Source organism: Ranitomeya variabilis, chromosome 3, assembly GCF_051348905.1.
Source record: "Ranitomeya variabilis isolate aRanVar5 chromosome 3, aRanVar5.hap1, whole genome shotgun sequence".
Taxonomy (NCBI): Eukaryota; Metazoa; Chordata; class Amphibia; order Anura; family Dendrobatidae; genus Ranitomeya; species Ranitomeya variabilis.
The window spans coordinates 96,893,356-96,911,605 of record NC_135234.1 but is presented as its reverse complement, the minus strand read 5'-3'; the positions used below and the strand labels follow the sequence as shown (position 1 = coordinate 96,911,605).

The window sequence follows — 18,250 nt, the reverse complement described above, 5'->3', positions numbered from 1 at the left end:
ATCGCGGCCGGGTGTCAGCTGACTATCGCAGCTGAAATCCGGCACTATGTGCCAGGAGCGGTCACGGACCGCCCCCGGCACATTAACCCTCGGCACACTGCGAACAAACATGATCGCAGTGTACCGGGGGTACAGGGAAGCATCGCGCAGGGAGAGGGTTCCCTGCGGGCTTCCCTGAGATGTGCTCACCTTGTACCGAGTGTCTCCTCCTTGCAGGCCCTGGATCCAAAATGGCCGCAGGGCTGCATCCGGGTCCTGCAGGGAGGTGACGTCACAGTGCCTGCTCAGAGCAGGCGCCGGGAAGCCTCCCTGCTGTGCACGTCAGATCGCCGATCTGACACAGTGCACAGCAAAGTGTCAGATCGGCGATCTGTCACTTTACTGTGATGCCCCACCCCCGGGGCAAAGTAAAAATGTAAAAAAAAAAAAAAAAATTAACGTGTGTAAAAAAAAAAAAAAATTCCTAAATAAATAATAATACATAATAATAATACATTCCTTTAGCTAAATAAAAAAAAAACAATAAAAGTACACATATTTAGTATCACCGCATCCGTAACGACCCGCCCTATAAAACTGTCCCACTAGTTAACCCCTTCAGTGAACACCGGGAAAAAAAAAAAAAACGAGGCAAAAAACAATTCTTTATTATCATACCGCCGAACAAAAAGTGGAATAACATGCGATCAAAAAGATGGAAATAAATAACCATGGTACCGCTGAAAACATCATCTTGTCCCGCAAAAAAACGAGCCGCCATACAGCACCATCAGTGAAAAAATAAAAAAGTTATAGTCCTCAGAATAAAGCGAAGCAAAAATAATTATTTTTTTTATAAAATAGTTTTTATCGTATAAAAGCGCCAAAACATTAAAAAATGATATAAATGAGGTATCGCTGTAATCGTACTGACCCGAAGAATAAAACTGCTTTATCCATTTTACCAAAGGCGGAATGGTATAAATGCCCCCCCAAAAAGAAATTCATGAATAGCTGGTTTTTGGTCATTCTGCCTCACAAAAATCGGAATAAAAAGCGATCAAAAAATGTCACATGCCCGAAAATGTTACCAATAAAAACGGCAACTCGTCCCGCAAAAAACAAGACCTCACATGTCTCTGTGGACCAAAATATGGAAAAATTATAGCTCTCAAAATGTGGTAACGCAAAAAACATTTTTTGTAATAAAAAGCGTCTTTTAGTGTGTGACGGCTGCCAATCAAAAATCCGCTAGAAAACGCGCTATAAATAGTAAATCAAACCCCCCTTCAACACCCCCTAAGTTACGAAAAACTAAAAAAATTAAAAAAATGTATTTATTTCCATTTTCCCGCTAGGGTTAGGGCTAGGGTTAGGGCTAGGGTTAGGGTTAGGGCTAGGGCTAGGGTTAGGGTTAGGGTTACAGTTAGGGTTAGGGCTAGGGTTTGGGTTAGGGCTAGGGTTAGGGCTAGGGTTAGAGTGAGGGTTAGGGCTAGGGTTAGGGTTTGGGCTAGGGTTAGGGCTACAGTTAGGGTTAGGGTTGGGGTAAAATTAGGGTTGGGGCTAAAGATAGGGTTGGGGCTAAAGTTAATGTTAGGGTTTGGATTACATTTACGGTTGGGAATAGGGTTGGGATTAGGGTTAGGGGTGTGTCAGGGTTAGGGGTGTGGTTAGGGTTACAGTTGAGATTAGGGTTAGGGGTGTGTTTGGATTAGGGTTTCAGTTAGAATTGGGGGTTTCCACTGTTTAGGCACATCAGGGGCTCTCCAAATGCGACATTGCGTTCAATCTCAATTCCAGCCAATTCTGCGTTGAAAAAGTAAAACAGTGTTCCTTCCCTTCCGAGCTCTCCCGTGCGCACAAACAGGGGTTTACCCCAACATATGGGGTATCAGCGTACTCAGGACACATTGGACAACAACTTTTGTGGTCCAATTTCTCCTGTTACCCTTGGGAAAATACAAATCTGGGGGCTAAAAAATATAATTTTTGTGTAAAAAAAATATTTTTTATTTTCACGGCTCTGCGTTATAAACTGTAGTGAAACAGTTGGGGGTTCAAAGTTCTCACAACACATCTAGATAAGTTCCTTTGGGGGTCTAGTTTCCAATATGGGGTCACTTGTGGGGGGTTTCTACTGTTTAGTTACATCAGGGGCTCTGCAAATGCAACATGATGCCTGCAGACCATTCCATCTAAGTCTGCATTCCATATGGCGCTCCTTCCCTTCTGAGCTCTGCCATGCACCCAAACGGTGGTTCCCCCCCACATATTGGGTATCATCGTACTCAGGACAAATTGCACAACAACTTTTGGGGTTCAATTTACACTTTTTCCCTTGGAAAAATACAAAACTGGGGGCAAAATAATAGTTTTTGTGGAAAAAAAAGGATTTTTTATTTTCACGGCTCTGCGTTATAAACTGTAGTGAAACACTTGGGGGTTCAAAGTTCTCACAACACATCTAGATAAGTTCCTTGGGGGGGTCTAGTTTCCAATATGGGGTCACTTGTGGGGCGTTAATATGGTTTAGGTACATTAGGGGCTCCGCAAATGCAACGTGACGCCTGCAGACCAATCCATCTAAGTCTGCATTCCAAATGGCGCTCCTTCCCTTCCGAGCTCTGCCATGCACCCAAACGGTGGTCCCCCCCAAAATATTGGGTATCATCGTACTCAGGACAAATTGGACAACAGCTTTTGGGGTTCAATTTACACTGTTTCCCTTGGAAAAATGCAAAACTGGGGGCTAAAAAATAGTTTTTGTGGGAAAAAAAAGGATTCTTTATTTTCACGGCTCTGCAATATAAACTGTACTGAAACACTTGGGGGTTCAAAGTTCTCACAACACATCTAGATAAGTTCCTTGGGGGGGGTCTGGTTTCCAATATGGGGTCACTTGTGGGGTGTTTCTACGGTTTAGGTACATTAGGGGTCTCTGCAAATGCAACGTGACGCCTGCAGACCATTCCATCTAAGTCTGCATTCCAAATGGCGCTCCTTCCCTTCCGAGCTCTCCCAATGCTCCCAAACGGTGGTTCCCCCCACATATAGGGTATCAGCGTACTCAGGACAAATTGGACAACAAAGTTTGTGGTCCAATTTCTTCTGTTACCCTTGGGAAAATACAAAATTGGGGGCTAAAAAATAATTTTTGTGGGGAAAAAAAATAATTTTTGTTTTCATGGCTCTGCGTTATAAACTGTAGTGAAACACTTGGGGGTTCAAAGCTCTCACAACACATCTAGATGAGTTCCTTAGGGGGTCTACTTTCCAAAATGGTGTCACTTGTGGGGGGGTTTCAATGTTTAGGCACATCAGTGGCTCTCCAAACGCAACATGGCATCCCATCTCAATTCCAGTCAATTTTGCATTGAAAAGTCAAATGGCGCTCCTTCCCTTCCGAGCTCTGCCATGTGCCCAAACAGTGGTTTACCCCCACAATGAGGTATCAGCGTACTCAGGACAAATTGGACAACAACTTTTGGGGTCCAATTTCTTCTCTTACCCTTGGGAAAAAAAAATTGGGGGCGAAAATATCATTTTTGTGAAATAATATGATTTTTTATTTTTACGGCTCTGCATTATAAACTTCTGTGAAGCACTTGGTGGGTCAAAGTGCTCACCACACATCTAGATAAGTTCCTTAGTGGGTCCACTTTCCAAAATGGTGTCAATTGTGGGGAATTTCAATGTTTAGGCACATCAGGGGCTCTCCAAATGCAACATGGCGTCCCATCTCAATTCCAGTCAATTTTGCATTGAAAAGTCAAATGGCGCTCCTTCCCTTCCGAGCTCTCCCTTGCGCCCAAACAGTGGTTTACCCCCACATATGGGGTATTAGCGTACTCAGGACAAATTGTCCAACAACTTTTGGAGTCCAATTTCTTCTCTTACCCTTGGGAAAATAAAAAATTGGGGGCAAAAAGATCATTTTTGTGAAAAAATATTATTTTTTATTTTTACAGCTCTGCATTGTAAACTTCTGTGAATCACTTAATGGGTCAAAGTGCTCACCACACATCTAGATAAGTTCCTTAGGTGGTCCACTTTCCAAAATGGTGTCACTTGTGGGGGGTTTCAATGTTTAGGCACATCAGGGGCTCTCCAAACGCAACATGGCGTCCCATCTCAATTCCAGTCAATTTTGCATTGAAAAGTCAAATGGCGCTCCTTCCATTCCAAGCTCTGCCATGCGCCCAAACAGTGGTTTACCCCCACATATGGGGTATCGGCATACTCAGTACAAATTGTACAACAACGTTTGGGGTCCATTTTCTCCTGTTACCCTTGGTAAAATAAAACAAATTGGAGATGAAGTACATTTTTTGTGTAAAAAAGTTAAATGTTCATTTTTATTTAAACATTCCAAAAATTGCTGTGAAACACCTGAAGAGTTACTAAACTTCTTGAATGTGGTTTTGAGCACCTTGCGGGGTGCAGTTTTTAGAATGGTGTCACACTTGGGTATTTTCTATCATATAGACCCTTCAAAATGACTTCAAATGAGATGTGGTCCCTAAAAAAAAATGGTGTTGTAAAAATGAGAAATTGCTGGTCAACTTTTAACCCTTATAACTCCCTAAACAAAAAAAATTTTGGTTCCAAAATTGTGCTGATGTAAAGTAGACATGTGGGAAATGTTACTTATTAAGTATTTTGTGTGACATATCTCTGTGATTTAATTGTATAAAAATTCAAAGTTGGAAAATTGCGAAATTTTCCAAATTTTTGTCAAATTTCCATTTTTTTCACAAATAAATGCAGGTAATATCAAATAAATTTTACCACTATCATGAAGTACAATATGTCACGAGAAAACAGTGTCAGAATCATCAGGATCCGTTGAAGTGTTCCAGAGTTATAACCTCATAAAGGGACAGTGGTCAGAATTGTAAAAATTGGCCCGGTCATTAACGTGCAAACCACCCTTGGGGGTAAAGGGGTTAAAGATTTTTCTGTATTTTCATGACTAAGAAAATTGTACATTCACACTGAAGGCATCAAAACTATGCATTAACACATGTGGAATTATATACTTAACGAAAAAGTGTGAAACAACTGAAATTATGTCTTATATTCTAGGTTCTTCAAAGTAGCCACCTTTTGCTTTGATGACTGCTTTGCACACTCTTGGCATTCTCTAGTCATGAAAATACAGAACAATCTTTAAATGAGAAGGTGTGTCCAAACTTTTGGCCTGTGCTGTGTATATATATATATATATATATATATATATATATAATCATGAAAGTAAGGTTAATAATGCAACTTACACCACACATCAAACATTACTTCATCTAGTAATTTATATGACCTTCAAGATTTTTAAGGTCAGGTCTTTTAGGCAGTGGATGAACAAATTGGCGATGTTTTAGAATATCTATCTTCTTCCATTTTTCAAGAACGACCTCTTTTAGTACCTGGTTGCTGGATGGGGGTGATAATCTACGTATCTCTTCAGAATTCCCCTTAGGTATTCGGTTGTGTTCAGATGAAGAGACACTTGGCATCTGCATCCCTTTCACATTTAGAGATGCAACAGAGGCCTAGATGTTTGTTTTTTTACATCACTTTCGTGTTGGAAAAGGACATGTCTACCAAGGGATGATGGTAGCATCTTCTGTTTCAATATAGAGCAGTACATCTGTGAATTCATGATACCATCAATTAAATATAACTCCCCAACAGCGGCGGCACTCATGCAGCCCCACATAAAGACACTGCCACCACCATGTTTTACTGTAGGCACCAAGCATTTTCTTTGTAAACCTCCCTGGCTTCTCTGTGATCTGCAATAATTTTCCTACTCTTACCTTCTATCATCTATACATATTAAAAATTGCACCTCACCTAAGATCTAACTGAGACATCATATTTTCTTGTACGAGTTTGATTTGTGTTTTCCATGGACAGCACTCATACCTCTTACAGCCTATGGATCTGCTGACATGACCGAGTATTTTTGTTGACTGAATCGCCTGCTCCAATTCACAGATATGTTTGTTAATTATTCGAGTGTCAATGACGGGTCAAAATTGCCAAAGCAAGTCTATAGGTCAATGTTTGACTGGAGAAGCTGGAGAAATTTCTCTCTTTTTTTTATTCGTACTAGAAAAACTGATGAAACTCTAATGGTAAAAACGGACCAAACTTTAATGAAAAATCAGATTAAAAAAATTCAGAAACTCATACCTTTAGGCCGGTTTCACACGTCAGTGGCTCCGGTACGTGAGGTGACAGTTTCCTCACGTACCGGAGACACTGACACACGTAGACACATTAAAATCAATGCATCTGTGCAGATGTCATTGATTTTTTGCGGACCGTGTCTCCGTGTGCCAAACACGGAGACATGTCAGTGTTCGTGTAAAACACGTACCTCACACGGACGTTCTCCGTGTGGCGTGCAGGAGACAGCGCTCCAGTAAGCGCTGTCCCCCCACATGGTGCTTCCTGTCCTGGCCGCGCACCTTCTACTGTATGCGGTCACGTGGGGCCGCCGATTAGATTCATGAATATGTGGCTCCACCTCCCATAGGGGTGGAGCCGCCTATTCATGACTGTAAATGAGCGGCCCCACGTGACCGCATACAGTAGAAGGTGCGCGGCCAGGACAGGAAGCAGCGACAGCCAACGAGGGAGGCAGGTGAGTATTTTCAGAACAGCGGGGGGGGCGCACAGGGGGTGGGGGGGGCGGACAGATAGATCTTTCTTTTAAACACTATTCTTCATATCTTCTATGCAGCAAACGCTGCTGCACAGAAGATATGAATCGCGGCTTCAGCACGATCCAGGGGACAGCGCTAAACTTTAGCGCTGTCTCCTGCACGCTCCGTGTGGTACCCACTCGGCACACGGGCGGCACACGTGTGCCGCACGTATGGCCTACGTGAGCTCACGGGCACACAGACACGGATAACTCCGGTACCGATTTTTTCCGGTACCGGAATTATCTGGACGTGTGGGACAGGCCTTAGGCTGCATTTGCACATCTGTTTTTTCTTGGACAGAACACTGACCCATAGTTTCATTGATCCATACACACATAAGTTATACAAATGGATCAGTGTCTCTGGTCCATGGGACTCACAGCACATCCTATTCTTATCCATTTTGCAGATCAGACTCGCCCATTAAAGCCCATGGGTATCCATGTAAAATGGATGAAACTTGGAAGACAGGCCATGTGCTACAGACTTCCATCCAAGTTTCATCTGTTTTTAACTGATCAATTTCTAATAGATAAAAAAAGTTCAAACAGTCTTCATGCCTCACTAAAAAAAATTTGAAAAATTACGTATGCAGCTAGGATGACATATGAAAAGAAATCATTCCATTTCTCATGTTTAAGGCTACTTTCACACTAGCGTCATGCACTGCACGTCGCTATGCATTGTTTTGTGGAAAAAACACATCCTGCAAAAGTGCTTGCAGGATGCGTTTTTTCTCCATAGACTAGCATTAGCGACGCAGTGCGATGCATTGCCACACATCGCGACGGTTGCGTCGTGTTGCGTCGGGCCGTCGCCACCAAAAAACGTTGCATGTAACGTTTTTTGGTGCATCGTGTCCAGCATTTCCGACCGGAACTCCGCCCCCGCCTCCCCGCATCTCACAATGGGGCAGCGGATGCGTTGAAAAACTGCATCCGCTGCCCCCCGTTGTGCGGCGCTTCCACATTATGCGTCGGTGCGCCGCAACGTCGCATTGCGACGTGCAGTGCACGACGCTAATGTGAAAGTAGCCTTACACATGGATGTGTGAAAACAGCCTAAGAATGGAAATTGGCCACCAGGCATTAGCATAATGGCAGCTATTCCTGCTGTTTGTAAATCAACTCAAGCAAAGCAATTTACGCTACTTTGGCCATCAAAAAATGGCCACAACAAAAAACTGACAGAAAATGGAAAATATGAACAGAAATAGCTTTATTTATTTTGGTATAATCTATACTTACTTTAAGGCTAGTGTCAGATGGCTGTAGATTCTGTCATCCAAGAAAATCAGATCAGTTATGGTAATGACACTCTGATCAAACTCGGATCTGAGTTTGATCACAGTGTCAGCCTAGTGTGATCCGATTCTGTCGGATGAGAGAATCGTAGAACACTGTGAGGAGAAGATGGAGAACAAAATATCACCATCTTCTCCATTCTGTGAGTCCATGGAAATTAGACTACTTGGAGGGCACCCCCCAGTGCAGTCCAACATTTTCCACGCACCCATAGACTTGAATGAGGGTGGCATCTGACTTCAAAGTGAATGCAGATTCTGTCAGTGAAAAAAATTGTGCATCAGCACTACCTCATTGAATAACATTTTTTTGGAAATGTGCCTAAATGAGTCAGTGTTATGTTTTTACTAATTTAATGTAATTGAGTTGAGTATTTAACTTGGAAAGACATTAACACCACTGATACTTTAGCAAAATAACATAGACCGTTCCAATGCAAAGTGTCTTTGGTTAGTTACAATTATCATATTTAGGGAGTTTATCCCTTAAGGTGTTTAGTATTTCAGAATGTATTCTCTTGTTTCTATTGATTTCTTTAAGAGAATCTGTCAGCAGGTTTTTGCTACCTCATCTGAGAGTAGCATAATGTACACAAAGACACCATGAATAAAATGAAGTAATCATTAGTTTACAGGGTGTAGCAGTTTTGACACAATCAAAGTTTTTAGATTTAGCAATGCAGCAGAGCTGAGAAAGCTAGCCCCACCCACACCAGGCTCTGTATATACAATGTCCATAAACAGTGAGCTGCTTATCACAGAAGGGGGCGTGTTGGACTACCAGGCACAGGCTGCTGTAGTCCAGCAATGATAAGCTCCGGGTGCTAAAGTAATCATAGGAAACAAACAAAAGCATAGAGCTTGATAAGAGAGGCATTGCTGAAATCTGTATTTTAACCCCTACAGCATGCTGTCTTCAGATTACAGCAAAAATCTGCTGACAAATTCCCTTTGAAAGATGCTCATACCTCAGTCTGACCAGTGTTCTGCGGAGAGGAGATTAAGTCGCTACCAAGCACTTCTGGCAAATGATTATGTTCCCGGAAAAGAAAAGGAAATCATCATGCCCTATTTTAGTTTTTATTTTTTAACTTTTCTTTTGACAGAGTCAAGTGGCCCTCATATACATAAGATATTCCTCCTGCTCGTCCAAACTCAGTGGATTTGGTTGACTTTGCTCCTCAGAGTATGAGGACATTTAGAAGCTTTGTGATTAACTGACTTTCCTGCTCTCATAGGAATATGACCAGTACATATGAATAGGGTTTCCGCAAACTCTATTCAAGTTGAATAGAACAGTTCCAAAACCTCTCGGTTTTCGCTTTTAAAATGTTATTTATTTCTTTTTGTTAAACTGCAATAAATTTTAGATTACCAGCGATTTATTTTCTTCACAAACCTCTCAAGGAATGAGAAGAACATTGCCCAGGTCTTTCAATCTGTTGACCAAATTGAATTTATATTGACACCTTTTGATAGAACATCTTACATTTATTAGAATTCTGTTTCCAAAACAATTTATTTTTCATGGTCTCTTCTTTGGGGTTATATATCAGAGCTTGTTGTCAGGCCATATACAATGTCACTTAGGTCTTGTGCAGTAACATTGTTGTGGTGATATTTTGCCGTCAGCTTTATTATTCTTTTTTTTGTTACGTTTTTCTTACATATGGCTTCATAAACCTATTCTTATGCATTGTTTGGTTTATAGTTGATTTATTATTTACATGTGAAAAGCCACCTAAATATTTTCCAGATCTAATGAATAAAGCCTGAATGACAGGTTTTCTTGTAGAAGGTTAGCTACATGGTAAGCTGTCAAGAGTGGAGGCAGCCATATTGGAGTCACAAACTACCTCGATTGTCTGTGTGGACACACAGAGGGGTCAGCGGGTGCCCTGGTCCGCTAGCCAAAACCGCATAGACCAGAGATCATCCAACAAAAGCCCGCTCTCTTTTTAACGTGGGCATAATACTACTCAGACCAGAGGTGTCAAACTGCATTCCTCGAGGGCCGCAAACAGGTCATGTTTTCAGGATTTCCTTGTATTGCACAAGTGATAATTTAATCACCTGCACAGAATGATTCAAGCACCTTGTGCAATGCTAAGGAAATCCTGAAAACATGACCTGTTTGCAGCCCTCAAGGAATGCAGTTTGACACCTCTGACTCAGACAACACAGAGTGAGGGTAAAACTATGTGTTTAATCAAGATAAAATGCTTTGTCGTCACAGTCTGTATTTAGAACAATAGGGTATTTTTAATTTATTGAAGCTGAAATTAAAGGGAATCAATTGGCAGAATTGTCATAGATCTGTTAGACATTTATGACAGACCATGTGCATGTGCCATATATGACTGTCAACTAGACATAGAGAGAAAAGGCTAGCCTTTCCAAACTTAAACAAAATTATACAGGTGATTTTAATATTATGGTTTATTTTTGTTCATGCAATTGAGATGTCTTTATGCTCTTCCCCATTGGCTTAGAAAAAAACATGTACAAAATGCATGATTTTCTGCTGCTATTATGGAGGTTTGGAGCTCTGCAGTTGTTGGACTAGTTTAGCTTTGGCAACTTTTTTCCACTCTGTGGTCTGCCACTTCTTGGCTGAGTTACATTGGTTCCTAAATGCTTCTGCTTTTCAATAATGTCACCCAGTTAATAATTGAATATTAAAAAGGGAAGACATTTTATGAACTGTTTGTTACAATGGGGGCATTCTATTACAGGACCATGGTAGAATTCAGTGAGCTCTTTACAATGAGCCATTCTTTCACAAATGTTAGTAATGGCAGACTGCACGACGAGGAGCTGGCTTTTATACAACTCTGGCAATGGAACTGAATGACAAACTAATGATTTACTAATGACTATTGAGGAGTATCACAATATTTTTCTACATATAGTATATTCTATATTGTTTAAGAAAGTATGCATATGGTGTGTTATTGTTAGTAGTAGTCATTCTATTATTGTACAATATTTCATAAATTACTGATGCATACTTACAGGCCACCATTTATCAAAGTGTTTTCGCCAACAATCTGGTGTTAAACACTTTGATGAGTCTCAAAAAGTTTGCACAATCCAAAATTTCACAAAAAACTTTTAACATTTTCACACCAGTTTCAACCATCTCTGCCAAAATAAGTGAAGTTGGGGGGGGAACGGCAGCATGATGCCACATCTCGCATCTTACAACAGAAATCTTATTCCAGTCCATGACTTTAGTAAGATTGGTGGAGAATCATCGGTTTCATCAAGAGGCATGCTCCCCTTAATGAATCAGGTGTGTCTGACTCTACCATTTCCCCTCACCAACACTGAAAAGAACAATACTGGTCTTGCTGAATTGGGGTTCTGTGGAGCTGGCCACTTACTAAAGACTATTGGACCAATGCACATAAAGTCCACGGCTCTTAGGGATGTAGACTTTTTCCAGCACGGAAACCAGTTGTGTCGATATTATTGTTGTGTTTTATTAGAGATTTTCTTGTTCGTCAGTTCAGCCTCAGATATCAATGCTTCCATCCAGTGACAGTAAGCAGAGGAAGACGTGCCTTCTACATCTTTTGCATACATGAGGCCAGACCCAAGATTATTAATCCAGGAACTCAATCATTCCATTGTTCTCCCAGCCACTAGTCCCACTGTGTTGATGCGGATTATAGACCAAATGAAGCTGTCACTAGAGGGTGTCTCACATGCAGTCCCAGGAGATGGGCTTCTGGAATATTCTTCATTCTTTGAGCTAAAAGCAAATGTTGAAGGGGAGGGAGGAAAAGAAGCCACGTGTTTGGGATAGTGACATTGAGAGGAGATGATCTAGGCTGAGGTCCTGCAGCCATGGATGGATGATTTATGGAGTTTTGAAGATCGGTTGCCGGCTGGACAGGATACCATGCTAAGGTTGAGGGATCTGCCTTCTGGATTTCATGAACTTTCTTAAGGACTATTGCTCCAGGATACATGAGTGTCAGTTGTGTTATCTGTCATCTGCAGGAGCATGGACTGTGACTACAGGCTATACTGACGGGAGATACAAAATCTGTGGGCCAACCAAAAGTTGGGGACAGTGAGTATCGCCTGGTACGGGGGCAATGGGACTACCAGCCTCGTGGAGGTCTTGTGGACTGGGGGCAATGTATTTTTGCCATCTACCTGCATTTGCTGTAAAACCAAGGACGTAAGGAATAAAAAATAATTGCGTTGTTAACCTTCTTAGGTGATTATTACAACCCAAAACCTCAGCTCCTCACAGGGAGTCATAGTTTCCAGATTTTTAACTGGAAAATCACTAAAGGGTATGGACATGTATGAAATATTGGGCATCAAACTCATCTTTCATCATCTGAAATGTGGGTTATACAGCTTGGGTTAATACAAATATCAACATGCTTGAGCAACCATATTTTTTTCTGAGTTTGACTGATAGTGATGAACGTGCGTGGATAAGGTGCTATCAGAGCACGCTCGGGCGCTACTGAAGTATCTTCTGTGTGCTTGCAAAAAAATGCTCAATCCCCTCGGCTGCATGCTCAATCCCCTCGGCTGCATGTCTTCCTGCATGTGTTGTGGCTGTCGAACAGCCGTGAGACATGCAGGTGTGCGGACTCGAACATATTTTTCGAGTATGCTGAAGTCACTCGTTTAGCACCCGAGCATGGCCTGATAACACCTTATCCGAGCATGTTAGCTCATCACTAGACAAGAGGTAAATAGTAACAGATCCACACAGGGGTGGACATACCAGTGGTGCAAACTGTGAAGCCTCACAGGGGTACAAGAGGTAAGGGGGCGATTTATACCTACAAAGCAGGTGGAATAGTGCATTATGATGAGCTATTGGACAGGAAAGGGCCCTTATATTGGTCTTGCACAGGGTCCCTCTTGGGTCTGTGTCTGCCAGTAGTCACTGAATAGACATATATACAAAAATATGTATGTACAGTACAACAAAAAAGAAAAAGAACATGCTCCAAAACTCCTCCTTAATAGTAAGAAGTTCAGACAGTAGAATTAAGAGCTTCACAGGGTTGGTCAGCAGGCAGAAGCACCACACAGGAAACTGAGAAGTGACTTTCCCACTAAGCTTGAAACACAAAACCTCAGGCAAACAACCATAGCAGCTTTACGGAGTCTTCGAATCTGCAGAAGCTCTCCTCCTCTCCTGGCCTACGGCTCCTCTCTCCTCCTCTCCTGGCCTACAGCTGCCCTCTCCTCCTCTCCTGGCTGTGCGGAGCTCAAGAGCACAAATCGTTGCTAGAGACGCTCGGTGGAGCAAGAACTGCAAAGATGTTTAGAAGAAAACGCAGTGTATCATTCGGCGGTTACGGCTGGTGGGTTTACTACCTCTCTTCTTTATTTCTAATGTTTTCACATGTAACTAATTCTTACTATACATCTGATACAGATATAGCCTGCAACACTCCCATTTATGATAAGATGCAGTCTACATTTTACATAGGACTGCAGGTAACCCAATTGCATTATTCAGTGTTTTTGTGATGTATATTTACTGTAGCATTATAAAGGCATAAAAACCTAATGGATGTCTGTGGATTGTGCTTTGTGCCATAGTAGTTATTGAAGTGCAGTCCTGCAGAGGGGAGGGTTTTGTTATAGGGACTCTCATGTTCTCATAGTGCACAATTGCTTTATTTTGGAGAATCATATAAGTTATTTTATTGAAATGTCTCATTATAGCATGGAATCATTGTAACGTAATAGAAAAACTATTCCATAATTTTTACTTCCTTTTTACATCTACAAAGACAAATATATATATATATATATATATATATATATATATATATATATATATATATATATATATATATATATATATATATATACACACATACACACATATATACTGTATATAGATAGATAAAAAAAATTATATTCTATTTTATTTGCATGGTTTTATTTACTAACTGTAGACTCAAAACAATTTTTTTTAAAGAATCCAGACGTATACTGATAAACCTCACACTTTTTTTTGCAAAACTGTCAGGGTTTTTCTTGTCTTTCTGGTATTTTTAACAGAAAGAATAGGCAAAGATAATATAGCTGTTAAAATAATTTAACCCCTAGTAGAACCCCAGAACACAAATGCAAATCACAGCAGCTATATCCAGTAGTTTATAGGAACAATATAAATACTTGTTGACTCAGTTCACACGCAGGCTGTGTTCACCCTCGGGCTGTGTTCACCCTCGGGCTGTGTTCACCCTCGGGCTGTGTTCACCCTCGGGCTGTGTTCACCCTCGGGCTGTGTTCACCCTCGGGCTGTACAAAAAAAGGTTGCACTCTATCGTGCCAAAGTATGTCTAATATGAAATATATGAAATTTGAATAGCAAAATGGCTTTTGAACATTAGAAAAATATTTAAGAGACGCTTTGCACAGAATTTGATTTAATCAAATAGTGTGAGCCCATCAACCATCGTCAAGGTGGTCTCATTAAACTGATGGGTACCTGACCTCCCTGTCCAAATGTGAACACTTACCAAAGGCTAATGTCTGTATGCTTGGGTGAATATGGACACCTCTCTCAGCAAAGCCAACATATGGGTTGGCCGGAACCAAGTGTGACTAGATGTAATTAAAAACCAGATGGTGAGGGGAGGAGTGCTCTGTCAGTAAGCTAACATAGAAATGACAGAAAAAAGACTGGCACATCCAAACTAGTGTGAATAGGTGCATACCAGGAGCAGCTACCTCCATATATAATATACAAAAAAAAGTTGCACTCTATCGTGCCAAAGTATGTCTAATATGAAATACATGAAATTTGAATAGCAAAATGGCTTTTGAACATTAGAAAAATATTTAAGAGACGCTTTGCACAGAATTTGATTTAATCAAATAGTGTGAGCCCATCAACCATCGTCAAGGTGGTCTCATTAAACTGATGGGTACCTGACCTCCCTGTCCAAATGTGAACACTTACCAAAGGCTAATGTCTGTATGCTTGGGTGAATATGGACACCTCTCTCAGCAAAGCCTACATATAGGTTGGCCGGAACCAAGTGTGACTAGATGTAATTAAAAACCAGATGGTGAGGGGAGGAGTGCTCAGTCAGTAAGCATAGATAAAAAAAATTATATTCTATTTTATTTGCATGGTTTTATTTACTAACTGTAGACTCAAAACAATTTTTTTTAAAGAATCCAGACGTATACTGATAAACCTCACACTTTTTTTGCAAAACTGTCAGGGTTTTTCTTGTCTTTCTGGTATTTTTAACAGAAAGAATAGGCAAAGATAATATAGCTGTTAAAATAATTTAACCCCTAGTAGAACCCCAGAACACAAATGCAAATCACAGCAGCTATATCCAGTAGTTTATAGGAACAATATAAATACTTGTTGACTCAGTTCACCCTCGGGCTGTGTTCACCCTCGGGCTGTGTTCACTCTCGGGCTGTGTTTACCCTCGAGCTCTGTACACTCTCGGGCTGTGTTCACCCTCGGACTCTGTACACTCTTGGGCTGTGTTCACACTCGGGTTGTGGTCACCCTCGGGCTGTGTTCACCCTCGGCCTGTGTTCACTCTCGGGCTGTGTTCACACTCGGGCTGTGTTCACTCTCGGGCTGTGTTCACTCTCGGGCTGTGTTCACTCTCGGGCTGTGTTCACTCTCGGGCTGTGTTCACTCTCGGGCTGTGTTTACCCTCGGGCTGTGTTTACCCTCGGGCTCTGTACACTCTCGGACTGTGTTCACCCTCGGGCTCTGTACACTCTTGGGCTGTGTTCACACTCGGGTTGTGTTCACACTCGGGTTGTGTTCACACTCGGGTTGTGTTCACTCACGGGCTGTGTTCACCCTCGGGCTGTGTTCACCCTGGGGCTGTGTTCACTCTCGGGCTGTGTTCACTCTCGGGCTGTGTTCACTCTCGGGCTGTGTTCACACTCGGGTTGTGTTCACTCTCGGGCTGTGTTCACTCTCGGGCTGTGTTCACTCTCGGGCTGTGTTCACTCTCGGGCTGTGTTCACCCTCGGGCTGTGTTTACCCTTGGGCTCTGTACACTCTCGGGCTGTGTTCACACTCAGGCTGTGTTCACTCTCAGGCTGTGTTCACTCTCAGGCTGTGTTCACCCTCGGGCTGTGTTCCCTCTCGGGCTGTGTTCACCCTTGGGCTGTGTTTACCCTTGGGCTCTGTACACTCTCGGGCTGTGTTCACACTCAGGCTGTGTTCACTCTAGGGCTGTGTTCACACTCGGGCTGTGTTCACACTCGGGCTGTGTTGACACTCAGGCTGTGTTGACACTCAGGCTGTGTTCACTCTCGGGCTGTGTTCACTCTGGGGCTGTGTTCACTCTCGGGCTGTGTTCACTCTCGGGCTGTGTTCACTCTCGGGCTGTGTTCACACTCGGGCTGTGTTCACACTCGGGCTGTGTTCACTCTCGGGCTGTATTCACACTCGGACTGTGTTCACACTGGCTGGTATCAACTTATAAAGAAAACATTGATAGTGTGACAGGTTAAATATCTGATGTATGCGAGGGTCGCTGACAAACACTGTTGACTTCAGTGGGGTTCCATTGGTCTTTCTGACATTTATGGCATGGGTCCAATTGTTTACTGCACTATTAATTTCGGAAAGGAGGAAAAGCCTAAGGGTATGTGCAAACATTGCAGGTTTTGTTGCAGATCTGCAGCAGATTGGCCGCTTCGGAATCGCAGCTGTTTTCCATGCGTTGCACAGTACCATGTAAACCTATGGAAAACCAAATCCGTTGGGCCCATGCTGCGGAAAAAAACGTGCAGAAACGCTGCGTTGTATTTTCCGCAGCATGTCAATTCTTTGTGTGGATTCCGCAGCGTTTTACACCTGCTCCTCAATAGGAATCCGCAGGTGTAAAACCGCTGGTGAAATCCACACAAAAAACGCAGGAATTCCGTGGTATATCCGCAGGTAAAACGCAGTGCAAAAACGGTGCGGAAAAATCAGCACACGAATCCGCAACGTGGGCACATAGCCTCAAGGAACATGCAGTTCCATGATGGTTGAGTTTTATTCGAGGATCCTCACCGATCCTGGGAATAAAGATGATACAACAGTGCCCCCACTAGCCATCTGACCTTAACGGGAACTGCAGCCAGCCTCTTTCCCATACAGATGACACTGAGTAAAGGCTGCACAGCACTAAACCAGGGTTGCATCTTCTTTATTCTCCAGATAGAGAGTCTTAGATCATAAAGTAATGGCGTATCCTTGCACTTTATGAGATGGGGAGACGCCTTTATTGTGGTCGTTATGCCTCACAGGAAAAGGGATATGTGTAAAGCACAATGCGTGTGATATGGTGAAGACAGATAATATTGGTGGCTTGTGAGCAGGATGACATTGCTGTAATTAGGTTGGTGCAGCTTCATGGGAAGATGTGTCTTGTTTAAATTGGACTAATTACTAAAGGGTATCTACTACATTTTGGGTTCGTCTCTGTTCACATTGGGGGCATAGCTTCAGGGGACATGAATAATATTTGCAACACCTAGTAAGAAATCCTGAAAGATCGCACTGACTTATAGGAGGGCAGTCTGAACTGTTTACAAGTACAGAATGGAAGGGTACAACAGACCATGTTATTATGGAGCCACAGAATCCTGCCGGCATAGGCTGTGACTCCAGTGTGTACAGAACCTAATTATTCTATTAAGGTGATCAGTATGTCCTTGTCACTTTGTCTTCACAGTACAGTTACAGTGGCTTGAAAAAGTAGTCATCCCCTTGGATTTTTCCTATTTTGTTACATTACAACCTGTGTTTAAATCTTTGATCTTATGTCGGGTATTCTGGTCTCTGATCTTTTCTCCATTGGCAAAATGCATGAGATTGGCAAAAGTAACAGCATATTGAAAGAACCTAATTCAACTATTATCTTAAAAAGAATATGTCAGCAGGTGTTTGTTCTGTAATCTGACAGGATCATGATGTAGGGACAGAGACCCTGATTCCAGCAATGTACACTTTCTGGGTGCAACAGTGGTACTTGAAGTCTTCTCTGCTGCAGATCTTGCAGAGTTCAGATGTTCAGCTGTGTATAACCTCACCCAGATCACAGCTTTCTGTGTACATTGTACAGTGACAGAGAGCTGCTAATCAGCGCTGGGGGTGTGACTGGTCTAGGAGGCAGGAAACCAGTTGTCCTGCAGTGATAATCCGCTGCTGATAAAACACTGATTGTATTGAAACATTAAAATACAGCCCAATAAGTGATACATCGCTAGAATCAGGTTC

At 42.2% G+C, this 18,250-nt stretch overlaps 1 protein-coding gene across 2 annotated transcripts in view; it reads left to right on the top strand.

The window, feature by feature from the left end:
- RAP1GAP2 (RAP1 GTPase activating protein 2) overlaps positions 1-18,250 on the top strand; it is a 1,028,482-nt gene that overhangs the window by 173,577 nt on the left and 836,655 nt on the right. The window contains exon 1 of one of the 2 annotated variants that reach the window (XM_077294401.1): positions 13,211-13,340. The exons of the other annotated variant lie outside the window; for it this stretch is intronic. Within the exon in view, the coding sequence (XP_077150516.1) occupies positions 13,297-13,340 (44 nt within the window). The 5' untranslated portion in view covers positions 13,211-13,296. Of the gene's footprint in view, positions 1-13,210; positions 13,341-18,250 lie in introns of those variants that run through there. 2 annotated transcript variants of the gene reach the window in all.